General features: G+C 42.8%; 1 protein-coding gene across 2 annotated transcripts in view; it reads right to left on the reverse strand.

Annotated features, from left to right (window-relative positions):
* TAF1B (TATA-box binding protein associated factor, RNA polymerase I subunit B) overlaps positions 1–22,001 on the reverse strand; it is a 273,798-nt gene that overhangs the window by 67,854 nt on the left and 183,943 nt on the right. The window contains exons 1-3 of one of the 2 annotated variants that reach the window (XM_075201450.1): positions 14,740–15,019; positions 6,428–6,526; positions 1,715–1,802 (exon numbers count right to left, since the gene is read on the reverse strand). In XM_075201450.1, the coding sequence (XP_075057551.1) occupies positions 1,715–1,802; positions 6,428–6,526; positions 14,740–14,757 (205 nt within the window). In that variant the 5' untranslated portion in view covers positions 14,758–15,019. Of the gene's footprint in view, positions 1–1,714; positions 1,803–6,427; positions 6,527–14,739; positions 15,020–22,001 lie in introns of those variants that run through there. The other variant, XM_075201449.1, reaches the window with a different exon arrangement.

Genomic DNA, 22,001 nt, shown 5'->3' on the forward strand with positions numbered 1-22,001 from the left:
GCATATTACCTGTAAGGGCATAAAACAAAACAATCTGTGACAGGATGAACTTCCTATGCCACCCTGTCCGTGCTGCTGGGGACTGGTTAGGCTTGCCTTGCCATCGTCCCCTTTCTTTATCCCAAATTGCAGCCCTCTAAACGCAGTAGGAGGGGCTTGCTGCTGCCACCACTAGGCTCTTTCGCCGGCACCTAGAACCGGTTCCTTCTGGGTAACTCTCGCTGCTACTGTAAAACCCTTTGCTGGGCACCTGGGCTGGTATCCCTGACCACTTCCTTTAGATCAGGGTTGCTGTGGATGGTTTACCCCTGGCCTACCACACTGGCCAGAGCTGCAAGATAGCGGGCAGAGCGTTGGTACTGGAATACTGGGTCCCAAGCTCAGAACAGCCCGATAACGGATTAGATTAGTCTAATCTGTGGGTCACAGAAATTGCCGCAGGCGAGTAGGCATCAAAGCAGGATCTTGAAGCAGTGATGTTTTGTTAGCTCAAGTGTCCTAATAAAGAGAGTTACACCAGTTTGTGGTACTAGCGATCTTCAGAAGGTACAGATGGTATATTAATACTACTACTACTTTACACGGTCAAACAGTCCGCTTTTTATACAGATTTACACAGATACCCTGGCAGGATGTATTACAGCCTCCTGCCCCTCTGACCAATCCAGGTGCTTCATGCAACCTGCACACAAATCAGCCTGTAGAGGTTTAACACCTTTTTACATTGCTGCTAGCGGCGTCACATGTCTGAGGTTTTATATTGAATGTTTACCATCAGGATATAACATTTTCTCTAATCTTGCTTTTAACGCAATTTAACTTGCAAATTTCACATTAATCTGTGATCACTTGCATAGGAAGTCTACTAGCAAGTCTAATAACCCCCTTTCAGGCTCAACAGACGTGTTGGTCACTCAGCGATGAAAAGGTCTAATTAACATGATAATTGACTGTCTCCAGTCAGTTGTAAGAACACATCCCCTTCACAAATATACCTACTTGTTACAAAACCCAAACATGATATACTGTCTCAAAAATCAATACATTTCCATATGAAACACATCTATAATATAAAAGCCTAGCGGCGTGTGTTGGTCTGTGTGTGAAAAAAAACAAAAAACAAGCTGCAGCGCCACCTGCTGGGCGGAGTTATACACTGACCTACTAAATTCTTAGCATTATCTAATATATAAAAGTAAAAGCCTAGCGGCGTGTGTTAGTGTGTGTGTGTGTGTGTGGAAAAAACTATTTTCTCAGAAAGGGCTCATCCAATTGACCTGAAATCTGGTATACTGACATTATTTGACAAAAAAATTAGAATAGTGAAGTCAGTTAACTTCCATCATTCCCCCTTCCCGCCGTGGGAGGGGTAGTAAAGGCTAAATTTACGAGTTGAGGGCTCAAACTCATTTTCGTGAGGTAATTTTACCTCATGAACACACATTAAAAAGGGCGCTTGCGTCGGGAAGTAACGCTCTTCCCCTGAGGAGGTCTGGGCTAGGCCCAAATGCATGACAAGAACCTTTTTAAGACCTTAAGTAGCTTGATTTGACTAGAATGCATAAGCATCATGCACAGGTTAACTTGTACCACTATAAAAAGAGAAGCACATTTGCAACGTTATAAATTTGCGCCTGCATCACTAATTGAAATAAATTCTACAATAAGTTATTTCTAAGTGATCCAGCCACACCATCTCTCTGCCAGCACTCACCAGATCTCCGTTTCCTTAGTCCCCTGGAAACGAACTTGATCCTTGTGTTCTGAAAGAAAAGTTCTGCATCCTCAACTTCTTTGGTTTTCTGCAAAACAAATACATTGAAATTAGAACAATGGTGTCAAGTCCCATTCTTTAAAAGGAAATTATACATTATCCCTCTGAAAACTTATACTAATTGAAATGAAGTGGTCACAGGGCTTACTCTTGGTCATAGAGAAGGTCCACCTATACACAATCTATGCTTTTTAGGAAACTCCCCTCCCACCAACAAGAGGAACACCTACTGTTACCATGGCCAGGACAGAAGAGAGCAAGCCCTGCTGGTACACATGATACAAATTTTTGCTCAGTATTTGTGGAGCTTCTGATTGAATTAATGGACACTATTGGCCAATCAAGAACCAGGTTCTTTACGCACCATCGCCTTTGGTGAATGGAAAACAAAATTATGCTGGGTCCAGCAACTCATCACAAAGGTGTCTATGCCACAGGACCTGACATAAAGTAATAGCGGGAACCCAAAAGGCAGAAAATTGCATTGGTTGTCTAAAAAAGAAAACAGCAACAGAAGACTGCGCCTATGTGGCAAAACTATCCTGAAAACAGCAGAAGCCTTAAAACTGAAGTACAGTTGATGTATCCAAAGACGAAGAAAAAGAAAAAAGAAAAAAGAAAAAAAAAAAGTGTCACCTCTAAAACACACAAAGAGGTAGTCTTGTGTGTAACCTCAGTTTACAACATACATGCCCCTCTGGGAGATCTTCAAAGTTGGCCGTGTTTTGGGGGCGTGATGATAAAATTAGCCCCGCCCCCACCCACTTTACCAACAAAGCGGGCAGGATTTGGGAGGTTGCCCTGCTCTCCTGGGAGTCTGGAAGAGCTCCCAAAAATATATATTTTACAAGTGTTGCAAAAGATGATATTATTGCATACTAAACAAAGAATGCAAACAAAGAAAATAAAGAGTGTTTTACAAAACACAAACTAGTGCAATAAGTGAGGAGTACGCAGATTTAAATATGCCAAGGGGGGAGACCAACAGATTTATGAAAATATTTGCCTTTAACCTGTATTTTAAATGGGTTTGACCGAAATTTGCAATTTATTTTAATAGTAAAAATATATATAAAAAAAAATAAAAAAAAAATAAGGCTACAGAAGAGGATTGGCCAGTGACTAAATTCTGTTCAAGTTCAACAACAAATCACACAGTGAAAAAGTATATCCTGATTGTAATTCACCCACAGTTCTACATTCTGTAGCCTCTTCCGCAACCTCTTGTTTATTAGCCAGTGATAAATATTGGATACACTCTGCATCCAGTATTATTTTGTAAAAGACTGTAAAATCTTTCTTTCACAGGGCGTCAGAGATAATGGTATAGGGTGGTGTCTATTATAAACAGAGAACTCCACCTCCTCCGCTCCAGTGTCACATTAATCAGTTTGTCTGGGAGCAATGGAGGAGTAACACAGAGACAGTAACAGTCCATCCAGAATGCAAACATCGGATTACTGCAATCCAGCTGGAAAGCCCCTGTGTCACAAGAGAAAGAAACGTATCAGCAAGAACACAAATCAAACTTTCTCTTACAAAGCAATCAGCGGCAGGGACTATGGGTCATCCAAAAACGATCCCCAAATAAACTGATTTAACAGGTGGCCTAACTCTCCTTCAGAACAATTCACACTTCCTCTGAGGCCATAGTGTGAACCTTAAAGAAGAATTGTGCCGGTATAAACAGAAGATTGCAGAGCTGCCTGGGAATGGAATGATGGTGCAACAACATATTAGTTATTTACATTTAATTATATAGTGCGTACTTCACAACAAACGTACTCAACTAAAATGAGCTACAGGAGTTGAAAAAGTTTTTTTGTCTTGTTAGACCAGGCTGCCAAAGTTAAGAGGTGGTCCGCAGGGCAATTATTGGTTCAAACAGTGACCTATTCTTTCTAGGACCCTAATGAGGAACAGACAGCCTCAGATTGTTGAATGAAAATATTGTATAAGACCTTGTGCCATGTTGATCACACACAATTATACCCATCTTAGGGTGCTATGGATTAGAACAGAAGGAGAAAGAGTACTATACAGGTTACTGTGAAATTCTGACACTACTTCTAGTGAAAAGACAAACGCTTTTTGCAAATCACCATGTCTTGGCTAAAGTCAATAATCGGTATGTTAGTAGACTACAATCATCAGTTCAGGTAATCTGGTAGCAGGAATAATGGCTTAAATCACCCCCCACAGCAACAACACACAGCTGCATGGCATCACGATTAATGTGTCCAGAGCCGTAACTAGGCAGGTTCGGGTGGTGCCGACGCCCAGGGCTTAAGCCCAAGGGGGCGCAGCAGCTGCCCGCTACCTGCCTCTGTGCACTGACTCAATCACTGACTGCACACAGAGCCCTACTTGAAACTTCAGCCAGCTTCCCCCACCAGAAACAACTTGTTCCTGGCATCGGAAGCTTTGGAACGCGTGTGCGTTCCACTGGCAGGAAGTTCGGCATTTGGAATGCAAACTTGCATTCCAAATGCCGAACTTCCTGCCAGTGGAACGCACACGCGTTCCAATAGTTCCGATATTGCTTCCTTGTATTGTACAATGATAAACATCACCTCCTCTTCAGTGCAGTAGAGCGCTTGGCTTGATCTTGTCTCTGGAGGACAAATTACATTTATTTGCTGAAGGTAATAAACATTCAGTGTACAACAATTTCATGCTAGTTTAATGTGCGCATATCAATTGGCTCATTAAAAAAAAGCGAGATTGTGCCTTAAGATCATCTGTAAATACTTGGTACTTTTTCAATATCGTTGACAGGGGCCAGAGAAGAATTGACATAGGAGAGGAGCGTTAGAGCAAGAACTAGGTAGTAAGTAGTTTAAAATAGTGATTTCTGAGACTTGTTTGTATTTCATTTTATAATATGGGCTATACTAAGCGCAAGATTTTTTCTTCATTGTATTTGCCGCAAAATATTGTCTTATCCCATCAGTGTGTGACGTCCTGAGTGATGAAACGCATAGAGGTGACTGTGGAGACTCTCTGATTTCGAGCTGCTCCAGATAGAGCTGTTCGTATGTGGATATCAGAAATTGAGCTGTTGTATTATCTATGCCTGAAAATATTTACCATCTGGTACGTGCAATTTTATTGTTTGGAATAAAAACTTTTAAACTTGGATAACACACCATGGAAGCTCCCCTTCTTTTTTGATGTTTTAGGAGTGTTGGTTATTCCCCCGTGGAGATCGGGAGATAGAAGGGAAAGACGCGCAGATTTCATCCTGCTGGTGTTTTGAAATACAGTGAAACAAAGACTGTTCACGAAAAAGCACGTTGAGATCTTTTATCCATATCATTGGACTTGTGCGCACCGACTGTTGGTGTGTATATTATATATATATATATATATATATAAATATAAGAGATAGCTATATGTACATAGATCTATATATCATGCATTTGCAAATATGTGTAACAGAATTATTTCAGTAAAATGCTAGCCACACCCCCACATTAGGTTGGCCACACCCACTTGGCAAATGTCACTCCCACTTCGATGGGGGGCATCGGTGCCCTGTCTCGCCCAGGGCAATAAAATGTCTAGTTACGGCACTGTATGTGGCACCTCGAGGAACCATCATTCTGTACCATGGAAGATTCCCATTCCTATAAGTGTCCCATATATGGTCACTAGTAACTACTGATACAGTAGGCAATTCTTCCCTTAAGAAAGGCAGAGGTGAAGAGAACCATCACTAACGCAGGAAAGGATTGCTTTGGTATCTCCCTGTGTTTTCGAATGCTTAGTGGGAAATAGAAAAACAGATTCCAGCACTTATTTTGTGCAGCTTTCTTAGAGGATATTTCAACTGAAAAATGATCTCACAAAATTAAAATTAGCATGGGGAGTACAACGGTTTATTGGACAAAACTCCCGACACTTGAAACGAGACTTCCGCCAGAAATCACCGTTTGGAAACAATCATGTAACTAGATATATAGGTTATGAATAACTGACTTTTCTTGGCAACATAGGTAACCAAGGTAAGGATAATTACCATGGTTACAAAATTGTTGCTAAAGAAGGTCAGGGCACTTTGATAATTTGGAGAACAAACCACGAGATCTGAAAGTGTCTGATACTGTCCTGAAAAATAGGATAAGAAAAAAGAAAAAAAAAAACGTTACATAAGAAATAAGTGATTCACATGTACTGAAGATACATCAAACCTTTTCTCCTAATACATTTAGGCTATTCAATCCACCACACAGTGCCATCATCATCATTTATTTATACAGCGCCACTAATTACACAGCGCTGTACAGAGAACTCATTCCCATCGCTATTGTCCATGATCGGTACATATGGAGCTACATGCGACCAGTTTCTTTGGTAGTCCCGTGTATGGCCAAATTGGACACACATGACATATGGCAATAAGGCTAAAAGGTCTGTAGTGTCAGGTGTCTGGCTAGCTTTAAGTCATAAGGGACAGTAATAAGATTTGAGCATGGGAGTATGACCAGAAGGAGGAAGTGTCCACTCCGGAAATACCAAAGGTCTACAAATAAAATAAGAAGAACAGTGACCATAAAGGCAACATATTTAATTGCACCAAGCTTAGATAAAACCATTAGTGGATTTCCATAGAAAAGCTGCATATAATAAGTTTATGTTTAGTGTACATACCTCTATGACTGTGTGGCAGGATTTGCAGTAGTATTTGCCTTCATCACTTATACCCCAGTGAACATCAGAACATTGCGGGCATGGCTCCTTATAATTTTCCTATTAAGAAAGACAGAGACAATATAAGGACTATACAACAATACAAAGCTATGGATTCTTGAACCAGGCTGACCACACCGTTTCACATATGAACCCTCAATTTTAATAACGCCCTGTGTGAAGGTCGTATACACCTAACCCTAACCGCAGGCCATGCACACCTCTTGGGAGTTCTTCAGCCCGGCTTCACCCACAATATGCAGCAATGTCATCTATTATCTCATAATATGTCACCAACATGTGCTGGAAAACTAATGCCAGTCAAACCAGGACCTCACCAATGCTGCTCCATCTTTAAAATGTAAACCATAACATTTGCAAGTAAGGTTTAATTACAAATGTGTATTAATGGTTAGTAAAATGAATCCTCATTACGTGTAGGGACAGATAGTTAAACAGCTAATGAATAGACTCCCCATATGGGCCATTCTCTAACAGGCCCAAGCCAAGAGGAGTGGGAGACTTGTGTCTTGGTACAGGAAAACATTTTGCCAAGTAGGGTTTTACAATTTCCAAGTTTCCTATTCCCATGCCAGTCTATTAGTTCGTAGGCTAGCAACGATAGAAAACACAGGGGAGGAAGGTTGAAATCACACTACTTACAAATTTATTCAGAACAAACCCCTTCCAGGGGGCAAATGTATCAAGCTGCAAGTTTCCGTCAGGTTTGAAAAGTGGAGCCGTTGCCCACAGCAACCAGATTCTAGGGGCTAGATTTACTAAGCTGCGGGTTTGAAAAAGTGTGGATGTTGCCTATAGCAACCAATCAGATTCTAGCTGTCATTTTGTAGAACGTACTAAATAAATGAAAGCTAGAATCTGATTGGTTGTTATAGGCAACATCCCCACTTTTGCAAACCCGCAGCTTAGTAAATCTAGCCCTAGGTATCATTTAATTAATACATTCTGGAAACTCGCATCTTGATACATTTACCCCCAGGACTTGTCCAAAATTAACTGTGGAATTAAAGTCCACTTATTAGTGCTCGATATAAGCAGGGCTGTAAAGTCGATACACAGAACCTTCGACTCCTCTATTTTACCACTGACCGACTCCTTCATAATTAGCAAATGTATATTACTTCGGAATAACAAATTTACTACAGTAGATTGGTAGCACAATGCATTTTCATCGCACACCGTGAGTCATCGGGCTACTTGGATTAATTGAACATAAAATATTGTATTAAAATTTCCAAGAAAACAGTGGTAAATTCCTATGAAAGTAAAGATGCAACAAACTATGCATTTAATATATGAAAAGGTTTTTTTAAAGAAACATAGGATTAACCTTAAAACTAAATATATAAAATGTAAGACAGCACAGGATCATAATAAGCTGTCCTCTGCTTACAAACATTGTATCATTATATTACCACATGCTTTCCTAGAAATATATTTAATTACTGTAACGTGTATGATAAATCGAATAGAAAATGGAATAATTTCAGAAAAATAGGATCTCTCTTTAATCAACATTATATAAATAGGGCTTTTAGACCACAAAATATATTTATTTGACCAAAAAACCTGTACTAAAAAATTCTGTGAGATGACAATATACAATACTGTTATTTAGGGTGCAACTAGTATTTTTCATAAATCCATGAAGAATTTGTCCTCAGGAAAAGAATAACCTCAGTCACATCATACTTGCTGCTGTGCTTGTCTTATTTATTGGTTTTCTCCTGTCGTTTTGACTAGAGTCAAGTCGGTACATTTTTCCCCCGACTGCCTCAGACTCCACAGCCCGGGATAGAAGTATTATAGGATGACCAGGATGTGCCCTAGAGATCTCCGAGACACTTTCTCTTAAAGGGACCACGATGCAGCTATTGCTCTTATAGAAAAAGACTTAAGGACTTAATAGGATTCAAATACAGCTTTGTTCCGACACTCTTGGTTGATGCAGTGTGTAATTCACCTTGCAATCCTAGGTTGGGATGCAGGCTGTCCAATTTTAAGGCCACAGAATCAGTCTAATATTTCTGCCACTTTCCAAATAAATTCTTTGAGATAATTGGACAAACCAAGATTGTGCCATTGTTCTTCCTGCTTTCTGAGAAATATTTACATATATACTAGTAAATATGTAATTGTTTGTAGGGCAATAGCCCCTGAAACTTTGCAATACCTTGGTCTGGCAAATGCCATGACTTCCTTAGCCACCAAACAAGTATGAAGATCAGCTTTGCTTATCTTTATAAAGAACCAAAGTTCTTACATTGAGTTCTTAATACCTTAAACAAATGGAAGACAGCGTCACATTATATTGACCCTATCAAGCAGATATCCCAGGGTGCCATAGGGGGGATATAAGGAGGTTTAATATGCAAGACTCCCTGCAGAAACGTTCTAATATCCGGCATGTCCGCCAATCGAAGGTGAAAGAAAACCGAAATGGCTGATATTTCTACTTTTAAAGAACCCAGACGGAGACCTGCATCCAGGCCATCCTGGGGAATGCCAGGAATCGAAGTACACAAAAGGGATGATGTATGGCAGGGTCGATTTTCGCACCATCTGATATAAAGTGCGTTAGATGCGGTGGTAGATAAGAGCTGAAACGGGCTTACGAGCTTGTAAAAACATGTTCATGACTCTAGGGAAGAATCCACTAGACCACCAGAGGCTGGCTTCAACAGCCATGCCGTTAAAGTTAGCCGAGGCAAGTCCTGATGTTGGAATGGGCCCTGCAGAAGGTGGTCGTCTTGCAGAGGTAGACGCACCCCTTGACCTACTGTCATCGATGTCTGCATATCATACTCTCCGCAGTCAGGCGGGAGCCACCAGTATCACTGGGACGCACCGTTGCCTTACTCACTTGAGAATGCAGTGAATCATGGGTATTGGGGGGAGACAGATATCCCAACCGGAAGATCCAGGGTATTGTCATGACATTGATGGCTACCACCAGGGGGTCCCTTGCGCAGAATTTTGGGACCTTCCTGTTGTGCCTTGAAGCCATAAAGTCCTGGTCCGGGAGACCCCCTCTCAGGACCAGCAACTGGAAGACCTCCGAATGGAGTGACCTCTCCCCCAGCATTACCGCATGACGGATTAGATAATCTGCCTCCCAGTTCTGAATGAACACTGCTGAAATTAAGGCAATGTTCTCTCCTGTCAAGGCCAAGATCTGTGCTGCCACTGCCATTGCTTCTGTACTTCTGGTTTCGCCCTGACTGTTGGCATAAGCCACTGCCGTGGCATTGTCGAATTGTAATCTGACCGAAAAACCCTGAAGCATGGCCTTCAACTCCAGAATGTTGATAGCCAGGGAAGACTCCTGAGTCGACCAAAGGCCTTGCAGCCGTAAATAAAGGGCCACAGCCCCCCAGCTGGCGTCTGTGGTTACTATGATCCTTTACGGGGTGAAGGACCTGCCTACCACCAGGTGATCCTGAACCAACCACCACTGAAGAGACACCCTCGCTTTGGAAGTCGAGCGGATCTTCTGGCATTCCAAATGCAGATGGGAACCTGACCACTTCATTAAGAGGTCCCATTGGAAGCAGCAGGAATGGAACAGACCATAAGGAATTGTCTCGAAGGTCGACACCATCTTCCCTAGGAGACGCATGCATAAGTGAATGGTTGGACTGGGAGTGGCCAGGACCTGTGAAGTTACTCCCGTAAAAATAACCTGGCCTTGTCCTCTGTGATAAACACCTTTTGCTCTTTTGTGTCCATGATAAGCCCCAGGAAGGTCATCCGCTGGCAGGGCATTAATTGATATTTTTTTTAGATTTATTAACCATCCATGGTGCTCCAGGTTCCTGATGGTAAGCGTCAGGTGCTGTTGCAACAGATTCGCTGATGCGGCCTTGAGGTTGTCTAAATATTGTATTATTTTGATCCATCTGGAACGAAGACATGCCGCCATCACGGACATGATTTTTGTGAACACTCTGGGCATTGTGGAAAGGCCGAAGGGGAGTGCCCGGAATTGGTAGTGAGCTAATCCTACTGTAAATCTAAGAAGAGACTGATGTCCCCCCCAAATGGGGACGTGAAGGTAAGCGTCTTTTATATCTATTGACACTAAAAATTAATCTGCCTCCAATCCATTGATTACCGATCGGAGGGATGCGAAACTTGTCCACCCTTAGGTGTAGATTTACCATTTTTAAATTTAAAATGGGTCGGAATGATCCATATGGCTTCGAGACCAGAAACAGGTTTGAATAGAACCCCTCCCTTTTCTGGTTGTCTGGTACCGTGCAAATGACTCCTGCAGAAAGAAGAGCAGAGACACAGAGCTGAATCTCCTTTCTGGATAGCGGGGAAAAGATCTTGCAAAGAAGCGACGAGGGGCTGGACCGGACAGGTTTATCATATACCCTCTCGTCATGGTCCCACGAATTCAAAGGTCTTGGGACGACTATATCCACTGTTCCCAGAACAGACTCAGTCGCCCCCCCCCCCCAATCCTGTTGCCGCAAGAAGGGGTGGATGACAGTCAGGATTCTGGTTTTTCCGTAACCTTTGCAGACGGGTGTCTCATAGAAAGGGAGAACCTACCTCTATAAGAGGGTCCCCTGTTACCAATCTGCCTGCCTCTACTTGTCTGACCCCTCGCAATGGAGCCTCCCCAAAAGGGCTGCCGAAAAGAACCAAATCGAGGTTTTGCCTTAGGAACATTTACTGGCAGAAAAGTACTTTTGCCACCTGTGGCCTGGCAAATAATATTGTCTAATTCAGACCCAAACAACACTGCACCTGAATAGGGTAATGTTTCAAGCGATTTCTTAGACTCTGTATCTGCGTCCCAGGACCTCAGCCACTGGGTCCTTCTGGCTGCCATCGCCAAAGCCGATGTGAAGGACGAAATAGAGACTGCATTTTGGGCTGCCTTATATAAGTATCCAGAGGCTTCCTTTAGATGCAAGGCCAGGGGAAGCAATTCTGAATCCTGCAGTCCCTCGGCCAACTGTTCTGCCCATGCTTCCATCTCTCTGGCAATCCACGCTGATGAAAACATGGGTCTGAAAGAAGTGCCTGCCACTACATAAATTGATTTTAAATGACCCTCAACCTTGCGGTCAGTGGCATCCTTGCAGGGCTGCTGTTCCCGGTACCGGAAGCGTAGTGTGGAGAGCTAAATGAGCTACCGGAGTGTCAACCTTTGGGATCTGTTTCCAGCGGGCCAGATCCTCTTCCTATAACGGGTACAGGGTAAGGAATCTCCTTGGAAAAGTAAACTTCCGGTCCGGTTGTTTCCAATCTGCTTCTGCGATATCTGTTAATTCCACTGACGGTGGAAAACGGATAGTGCGTCTTCTCATTTTTTATTTTTTTTAAATGAACCTGAGCCGAAGATTTGGGTTCTTCCAAATCCATAGGATCCAGATCTTGCCTTACTGCCAAGATCAGATAGTCAATGCCCTGATATCTAGGGGATTATTCCAGGTCCGTGACCTGCACAGAATCCGAGTCAAAAATAGGCTCACCCTCCTCTTCTGATGACCTCTCTGAATCGAAGACTGATAGAAGAGGATTTGAAGACCGAACCCTTTTAGTTCTAGAAAGTGTAGGTCTTGGTGCTTCTAGAAAACGGTTTAAACTATCCAGGCCTCTGACCAAGGATGAGTACCAAGCTGGTTCTCCAGAGGAAGGGCCTGGGTTCGTGAGAGAGGATGACAGACCCACCAAAGCCACTTCTGATGTCCCGGTGGCCACTGGCATCCCTACTGTCACAGGGAAGACAGTTTCTACTGAAGCAGCGGGGAGAACAGCAGCAACAGCTGTTAACCCCAAAGGCTTAGTAACACCCCTTTCATACTGCAGCCTCGACCCAGGTTATTGTCGGGGCTTACCCCGGCAACCCGGGGTTGAGGCTGCACTATGAATGACTCCAGGTCTAAATCCCGAATCGGCTGACTCGGGAACTAGACCCGGGTCTGTTGGTGGGGTAATACCCGTATCCAACCCAGGAAGCCTGCACTATGAACGGTGAGACCCAGGATTTTTAACCCGGGTCTCACCGACTAGTGTAAAAAAATAAATAAAAATACTAAAGTTGAATATAAAAAAATCCTTTTACCTTAGCATTTCCTCATCGTTGCCTGTCCAGCAGGTTACATGAAGAAGTTACGTCATTCCTATTGGCCGGGAAGAAAATGATGCATTTAAAGTGGCAATAGCATACCCTACACCTGGATTACATTATACAGGCATAGGGTCCACTATTGCCTCTTTAAATGCATAATTTTCTCCGTGGCCAATAGAAATGACGTAATTTCTTCATGTAACCTGCCGGACAGGCAGCAATGAAGAAATACTAAGGTAAAAGGACTTTTTTTATTCTTTTTTTCCCAATTTCTTTTTTTTTTTGTCAGATCCAGGTCTGCCTAGGTTCAGTGTGAACCCATTCGACCCAGGATTTTGCCTGTCTAGGAGCCTGTCCCCCAGCAATATCCCGGGTTCATATAACCAGGATATTTCCGTGGCAGCAGTATGAAAGGGGTATAAGTAGTTGGACCAGTGTAGTAACCGTCTGCGCCAGAGAAAATGCCCATGCCGATGGTAGTGGTAGTACATAAGTCTGGGCCTGCATAGTGTATGTCCCCGCGTCACAATCAGCACAAAGTGCTCCCGGGTCCTTTTGTCCAATTGGCAACTTAACTTTACATATTGAATAAGTGAAATATTATGTAAGTGGTGCTTTTCCCTTATCAGACATATTTGATCTGACAGTGTAGATCTGCAATAAGTGACACAATGCAGCTTGACGATACCAAATGTGAAAATCCACTGATTTATCTATGTAGTTTGAGAGGTGAATAATGAACAAACTTATTTAACTACAATTAGTTGGAAGTTGTCCTATGCAAAAGAACTGTAGTTCTGCATTTAATAAAGTAGTAGAAAAATAAAACAAACTTATCTTTCTTATCAAATATAATTTACATTATACTTTCACCTGAGTGTTAATATGGTGCCATAGCGATGTGGTCAGTTTGTGAAATAATAGTGATATAGCATTAAGGGGCATATTTAATAAACAGTGATGGTGCACTATCGTGCACTTACCGTAAAATCCATGTGTCCCACATATTTAAAAAAGGTGCATTGCAGCAGATATTGTGGATATCTGCTGCTCTGCATTCATTTTCATTTTTGCGAGCAATCACCATTCAATTGTATGGTGACTGCTCCAAACCGCAATCTAACAAAGTTCCGAAAAAAGGTTTTTTTCAGTAACTTGTCATTAAATGTACAGCAGCTGAAGCTGGCGTACATTATCATAATTGAAAGATTTCAGTGCTGTCAGCTCTGCTCCAAAGAGCAGAGCTGGACAGCGCATGTGTGGAGGGATCACATGATCCCTCCCTGTCACTCACTCTCTGCAACTATAGTTGCAGACACAGAGCGGAGATGTTTTGTGCACATGCACAATTCTAGTGTGAAGAAAAATGAAGAGGACCTGGAGGAGATCCGTGGACATCGCGTTCCGAAGAGGCGGGTTAAGTTTATCGGAACTCCTGTTTCTGTGTTGCGTTTTTCATAAATTTGAGAAATAGTTCAATCCTTATCAACGCAATAAGGACTTTAAAACTATTTTTCACTTTATGATAAGATTGATAAATGTGCTCCTACATAACATATAAATCTTGCATTTTATAGCAAACACGTTAATCATTAAATAGAAAATGTATTTGTATGAGGGTATGTTCAATGCGATTGTGCTACATAGTAAGTACAGGTAGTAAGAAAACAGCCAGCTACAAAAAAAAGGATATAAAATCACATTTATAGAAAATGCACACTACTTACTAAATGTAGTAAATAACATGATCTATGCTATGAGGCATATTATGTCACTACAGACACAAGACCCTCTCGTAATGGCATAATGCTAACAGCTATCTGTATGGACACAAACGGAATATGAGGCAGATGTCTACAATATGTAATAATATAACTATATAAAAATACACCGCTTCTCTTATGATAAATCCATATACAATAACATATCTGCATACTAATATAACATCTGTAACCCCACTAAATCTTATTATATAAGTAAACTAATGGCATATCCAACTAAAGCAATGCACTGAGCCTCATACAAGGTGCACAGCACAGACATGCCCTATACTGGGCACTAAACACAGAGAACCATTATAATACACTATCCAGTGGGAGAGCTAGAAGGAGGACACGTGACTCCCGCTCGGCGCGCCTCTATGACGCCACCGCCCCGTACGCACCGTGTCTTGCTCTTCCATGCTGCACCGCGCATGAAGCCTAAGACTCCTCCAAACTTAGCGGGCTAAACTGTAATCACAGCCGCGGTGATCACTTAAAGAGGCGTAGAACGGACATGTAACGTTCCCGGGATGCGACTTGTTTATGCGTCACTTCCGCCATGTATCGGCGGGTGGGGATCACGTGCGGATCACATCACGTGATCAGGTGCTGATGTTATGGGGAAGTAGTAGCTGCAGTGTAGGGGATTGACTACCTATATAACTCAATATAGTGTGTAGCAGTAGTAGGCTATGCCAGCTGATGTAGCACTACAACTCCCAGCATGCTGGCTGGGCATACTGCGTAACATTGTCGCGCCACGCCCCCAATGTGATTAGGCCACGCCCCCTTATTGTGCTAATGGTTCAAACTTCATATTGAATAAGAATAATGATGAAAATAAATGTTTGTAAATTTTACAACACAATAAAAAAATTGTTATTCTCTGAGTAATTCAAAGTGACTCTAATTTACCCAATTTAGATTTTTACTTCTGACTGAGCAACAGGGACCACCAGTGTTTTACTTAAATATGGTAAACTTTTGCGCTCTTGTTTTCATCACATTTTTATTTTAAAATATTTTGCTGAACTACATAGGATCCTAACATTTGAATATGAATCCAATGAGAATTAAATTATTTTATATTAGAATCTGTTGTGGATTTTGAGTACCTCTAGCCAAGACTTTTTTGCATGAATCGTACAGAACAAGCATAGTTGATGATTTGTCAGACCTCCCCTCCGAGAGATGTTGACAATTGTTATCTGTGTCCCAGCAGGGGGCTTCTGTGGAAGCACAGCTCACCTCTACTCCCCCCTCCAAACCCCTGATCCAAGGCCTACCAATGTTTAAAGGGAGAGAGACCCAGAGGTTTGCTGAGGAAGAGGAAAGCAGTGTGGAAATTTTACCCTAGATATAAGGTGCCACTCCAGGGGAGGAGGGCTGTTCATTCTGTGATTTTATACCTGGAAGGTGCAAGGTCTGGTTTTGAGTTGTCGTTCTCTACCAGAGTCTACATATGCAGCTGAGAGAGATCCATGGGCTGTCAAGTCTGGACAGCGAGGTGACTAACTCCTTAAGCTAGTAGGGTAAGGGACAGATGATGGGGTAAACCTGCCTGGCATTTATTTACTCTGTGTATATAATAATCTAGTGATTGTTTTTATTACAAAAAATGTATTGCTTTATTTTCTAACTGCATTTTGACTGAGTGACTGAGAACCCTAGAAGGTACTGGGTAGACTTTCCTGGCATAGTAAGGCACCCGTGGGTGGCCAGCCAGCGTGAAGTGTATAGCATTGGGCCAGATAAACCCTGTATCTTCACACTAGTGCATTGTAATTATGCAAATTGTATCATCAAGCTGTGACGGACGGAGCGTTTTCACACTACGTTCTGCCCAGCTCTCCTCTGTCTAGCCCAGCTTCAGGGAGATTGCCAGACTCTCCAGAGTCCTGGAGATTACCTATTTCGGAAGTTTGCCGGACATTCCAGGAGAGTTGGCAAGCATGAGAAATAGTGAAGTTGTAGTGAGTAGCTGTGGATGCATAGCAGACACTCGATACTGAGAATTGGTCCACCATACAGAACAAGATAAGTGGTATTAAGCAGCTTTTTATATATACAAAATAAGAACAGGTGGTGAGAATTGCATACATTAATTATTATCATTTGTATAGCAGCACAGTGACTCAGTATTTCTTCCTCACAACACTGAGGTCATGAGTTTGATTCCTGACCAAATACTTATACTTGCCAACTTTGTGACTCTGTCCTCCGGGAGATCCTAGAGATGACAGGTCAGGGGTAGGAGGGGGTGCGGTGACGTCTTTGCGTCATCATAGCTCCGCCCAGGGCTGCCAAGAGGAATTCAGAGCCCCGGTACAACAAATTCATGGGGCACCCCTTATAGTCGAGTATGCTAAAAAAAAAATCAAATGTGTGGTCATGCATTTGGGGGCGTGGCAAATACACCATTGGGGCATGGCTAACACAACAAAATCACTAGACTCTCAATTCGCCAGAGCGTCGCATATGTCCCAGCACTCCTGACTTTCAGGACATCTACCACCACAGTGTAGTATACAAAGAATGCAGTGTGTACACAAAGAGTTCAGTCTTGACCTGCACCCTACATTGGACACAACACTCACCAAAAATTGCCATTGTCCCTAGAATCACAACATTTCACATACTGTCCTGCTCTCTCCTACCTGTTCTTCTCACTTTCACCACCTGTGGCTGCATGTTTCTTTAGTTGCGGCTTGTCTGGATCCTGGAATGCTGGGGGCCCTATTTGGGATAAAATGGCTACATTTAGATAATTCCAAACAACCCTGGCGTTAAATCAATACCACCCACGATAAATAATTAGGCCTTCCTCCAGCTCCAATATTACAATAATGTGCCCCTTAATCATCGCCATGCCTTATGATCACACTGCGCCCTCCATGCTGCTTTTGCTCCCTTCACCTGGCTCCCCTTCATCACACTATACTATGCTGCTCCCCCTCCCTTTTTCAATCCGACTGTGCCATGCCTTTAAACCTCTCTATGACAGGCCCCCCTCGTTTTTTAACCCCGTCTATGACAGGCCCCCCCTCATTTTTAACCCCTCTATGACAGCCCCCCTAGTTTTTTAACCCCTCTTCGACAGGCCCCCCCTCGTTTTTTAACCCCTCTATGACAGGCCCCCCCTCGTTTTTTACCCCTCTATGACAGGCCCCGCTGGTTTTTTAACCCCTCTGACAGCCCCCCTCGTTTTTTAACCCCTCTATGACAGCCCCCCCCTCGTTTTTTAACCCCTCTATGACAGTCCACCTCGTTTTTTAAACCCTCTGACAGGCCCCCCCTCGTTTTTTAACCCCTCTATGACAGGCCCCCCTCGTTTTTAACCCCTCTATGACAGGCCCCCCTCGTTTTTTTTAGCCCCTCTATGATAGCCCCCCGTCGTTTTTTAACCCATCTGACAGCCCCCCCTCGTTTTTTAACTCGTCTATGACAGCCCCCCTCATTTTTTAACCCCTCTGACAGGCCCCCCCTCGTTTTTTAACCCCTCTATGACAGGCCACCCTCGTTTTTTTAACCCCTCTATGATAGGCCCCCCCTCGTTTTTTAACCAATCTGACAGCCCCCCCTCGTTTTTTAACCCCTCTATGACAGGCCCCCCCTCATTTTTAACCCCTCTATGACAGGCCCCCCTCATTTTTTAACCGCTCTATGACAGCTCCCCCTCATTTTTTAACCCCTCTATGACAGCCCCCCCTCTCTTTTTAACCCCTCTATGACAGCCCCCCTTGTTTTTCATCTCCTCTATGACAGGCCCCCCCTCATTTTTTTAACCCCTCTATGACAGCCCCCCTCATTTTTTAACCCCTCTATGACAGCCCCCCCTCGTTTTTAACCCCTCTGACAGCCCACCTCGTTTTTTAACCCCTCTATGACAGCCCCCCCCTCGTTTTTTAACCCCTCTATGACAGCCCCCCCCCTCGTTCTTTAACCCCTCTATGACAGTCCCCCCTCATTTTTTAACCCCTCTATGACAGGCCCCCCTCGTTTTTAACCCCTCTATGACAGGCCCTCCCTCGTTTTTTAACCCCCTCTATGACAGCCCCCCTCGTTTTTTAACCCCTCTATGACAGGCCCCCCCTCATTTTTTAACCCCTCTATGACAGGCCCCCCCCTCGTTTTTTAACCCCTCTATGACAGGCCCCCCTCGTTTTTTAACCCCTCTATGACAGGCCCTCCCCCCCCTCGTTTACTTACCTTTTCCTTTTCTTCTCTCTTGGTCCTCTCTGCTGCTCTGTGCTCCATTGCTCCAGACTGTCTGAATGCTGGGCGTGACATGATGATGTCACACCCGGCATTCAGACAGTCTGAATGGAGCACAGAGCAGCAGAAAGGAGGGATGCCGGCGCCGCGATCACGTGAGTATTAATATTTTTTTTTACTACCCTGCTCCCCCCACCAACGGCCGAGTCCCCAAGCCCCCGGCGCAAAAAAAAAAAAATAGTTTTGAAAAACCCAAAAATTAAGAACAACGTCGGCGCAAGGGCCCGGGCCGGGCCCCCTGGCATGCCCGCGCCTGGGTAGTTAGTACCCCCTCCTCTTCCCCTCTCCGCGGCCCTGGCTCCGCCCCCATTATAAAATGCCGAAATTGAAGGTATTGAATAGTGGGGGTGGGGCTTAATGACGCAGTTAAGCCCCGCTCCCGATAGTCAATGCCGTGAGTTTTGGCATGTTTTAGGATCCGGTAGGTTTGTCTTCTCCGGGAAGACTCCCCGAAATTTGTGAGCCTCCAGGAGAGTAGGCAAGTGTGACTTATCTGTGTGGAATTTGTATTCTCTACCCATGTGTGTTTCCTCTGGGTGCTCCGCTTTCCTCCCACGCTCCAAAAACATATCAGTAGGTTAAGTGGGTGCTGACAAAATTAAAACTAGTCTGTGTGCATGTGTTAGGAAATTTAGACTGTAAGCTCCAGTGGGGCAAGGATTGGTGTGATTGACAGATTTTCTCTGTACCTCTTTGCAGAATTAGTGGCATTTTATAAATAAATGAGAACACAGAGAATATTTAACCATTCACACCAGTCTCTGTCCGATTGGAGCTTACGTTCTAAATTCCCTACCACACACTGACACAAGGGTCAGTTTTTAATCATTAAGAGCCATTCATTTTAAACATCACTAGTGAAATTATGTTTTTATTCACATCAATGATTGGTTTAAAAGAGGTGAGAAAATCAGCATTTTGTAGATCTCCGCCTTTGAGTGTTAGTATAAAAACTTGAATGCTCTCAACATCCTTAGAAAAAAGACTGAAGTGTTATATCCAGCCCACATCACTGCATTTATTAAGAATCTGACCTGTCACAGACAGCAGTATTTATTTTGAAATCAATTGAAACACTTTGATTGGACTCTATGATCCTGAGTCGTTAAGAAACGTATCTGACGGTTTTGTGCATATCGTTCACAAAAATCATGCTGTGCATGCTCAGAATGTATGCAACAGAACGCAGCCACGTCCAAGTCAGCTTTGAGCGTAAACGACACTACACCCAATGATTTAGGGGAGTGAATGGGGTGGGGAATGGGTGGATTCACGTAGGCAATATAAAGCAAGGGAGTTCCCATGCAGCCACGTTCAAAGACAGACGCGGGCGCAAACACACACAAGTATGCTGGTTTTCTGCCGTATCTCTTGCTCAAGCTAGGGGTCTAGTCTAAGTCCCAAATACTAGTGCTGACAGCTGAGTCTGTATGCAACAACGTTTTATATAAGAACAACATGGTGCATACGTTCTTACTGCTCAGTGCACACACACATAACGTACCACTGAACTGGAGGGCAATGACGAGCTTGGGGAATATAATTGAAAGAATCCATAGGGCTTCTGGAAAAGACTAAATTATAACAGACTAATTTTAGGCTTTGTGCTTATGGTTCTGATCTGACCATTTACTTTTTACAGTTGGATGTGGCGTAGAATTACAGGGCTGCAGAGTTGTTTACTAATACTAACAGAACAAGCCCCCTCCTCCCAATGTGTTACCATAATTACTTAAAAACAAATACATTCCCAACAACCGGGTTGCACACTCTCTGCATGAGGGGCTGGCTGGCAAATTTTAGCCCGGGGAAAGGGGAGGGGGTCTCAGCTTAGCAGCCTATTAGGAACATTTAAGGTGACCTACTATGGGACCAGCCCGGGAAAAAGATGCAAAGCCAGCCCCAGCTCTTTATTTTCCATTTGGTATCAAAGAACATAGCCTAGTCATTAGGGGTATGGCGACTTAAATTGTAAAGTACAACCTTCTAGTGACGATATTTATGGTACAGTGGCTGATTCCCCACAATGATGATGTGAGTGAGTTCTCTGTACAGCGCTACGGAATCAGTGGCGCTATATAAATAAATGATGATGATGAATGATGTACATAATAACAATAAATACTACATGCATTAAATGTACATCCATTAATCTCCCCATCGGTTTAATAAAATAATCATGTTAAAATTAAGTGTAACTACCCCCCCTCCCCCACTATCTATCATCATACGGAACAAAAATAATTGTTACCATCTAGCATACAGAATTAGAGAAGTGTTACTGTGCAGTTGTCCATACGTACAGAATAGTGACATATACTGTACAGAACAAAAAAGATGTCTGTGGAGATATTAAGAATTGCATCAAGCAATTCTTAAAAACTGACTTCCTGCCATCAAGGACAGTTGGCAGCAATGCCTATGCATGGCAAGTCACATCATGTGCAAGACAGCACTTTCAGCAAATATTAAATCCCAGTTAGGGATTGTTCCTACGCATTTTATGTGTTTTATTTAAGACTGTGCAAACTGGCAAAAAATAAATAATAAATGCATTATCATTTACAAGTGCAGATTTTACTATGAATATCTAATTGTACAATCCAGCATTTTGCTGTTTTGGAAAGGTGGAATGATGTCAAACAAGAACCACAAGTATTTCTTGGTGGTATTTAGAAAAAAAATACACATTTGCTTTTAGTTCACTTTTTTTGCAATTTCAATTAAAAACAAAAAATGTTTTGCCCATTTTTCTGTAAATGTTATTTGCAATGTCAGGAGATAGAAGCAGACTAATGGTATTTTCTGATAATTCAAAGTCTTCTGAAAAACACTAGGTATAATTAACGCATAAATTACAGTTATTGATGTTGGAATGGGACCAACCCAAAAACTGCCAAAATAGGCTCTGCAGAGAAGGGGTTAAATAGAACGTAGATTAAGAACAAAAGATATTGATAAATTATCAGTTGACCCAATGCACTATTAGAACCATTGCTTGTGCTCGTTAAGTTGTCCATCATTACTTAGGATCACAGTTGCTTACATTTTTGATTTGTATGAACAAATTATTACAATACTTTAATTGTGTATTACTTAAATATATAGTTAAAATATAAATTTCTTGTCTATGTAGGGTATTTTTGTTGTAAATATCTTCTTATGTTCATACAGATGGTATTTTCAATCCCTTATGCTATTTAAAGGAGCACAGAGGAAGCACATCACTCTATGATATAATTTCTATTATTGTCTAAAGAGAGCGCTATAGTCGTTTCTGTAGTCAGTTATAGCAACACTGATTCCAAATAAGACAGGAGGGAAAAACATTTAAACATCATTGGGACAGTGCTGGATCCAGGGGGTTTGGGTCAGCTTCCCCCCCCCC

Source organism: Mixophyes fleayi, chromosome 3 (genome assembly GCF_038048845.1).
Source record: "Mixophyes fleayi isolate aMixFle1 chromosome 3, aMixFle1.hap1, whole genome shotgun sequence".
Classification (NCBI taxonomy): Eukaryota; Metazoa; Chordata; class Amphibia; order Anura; family Limnodynastidae; genus Mixophyes; species Mixophyes fleayi.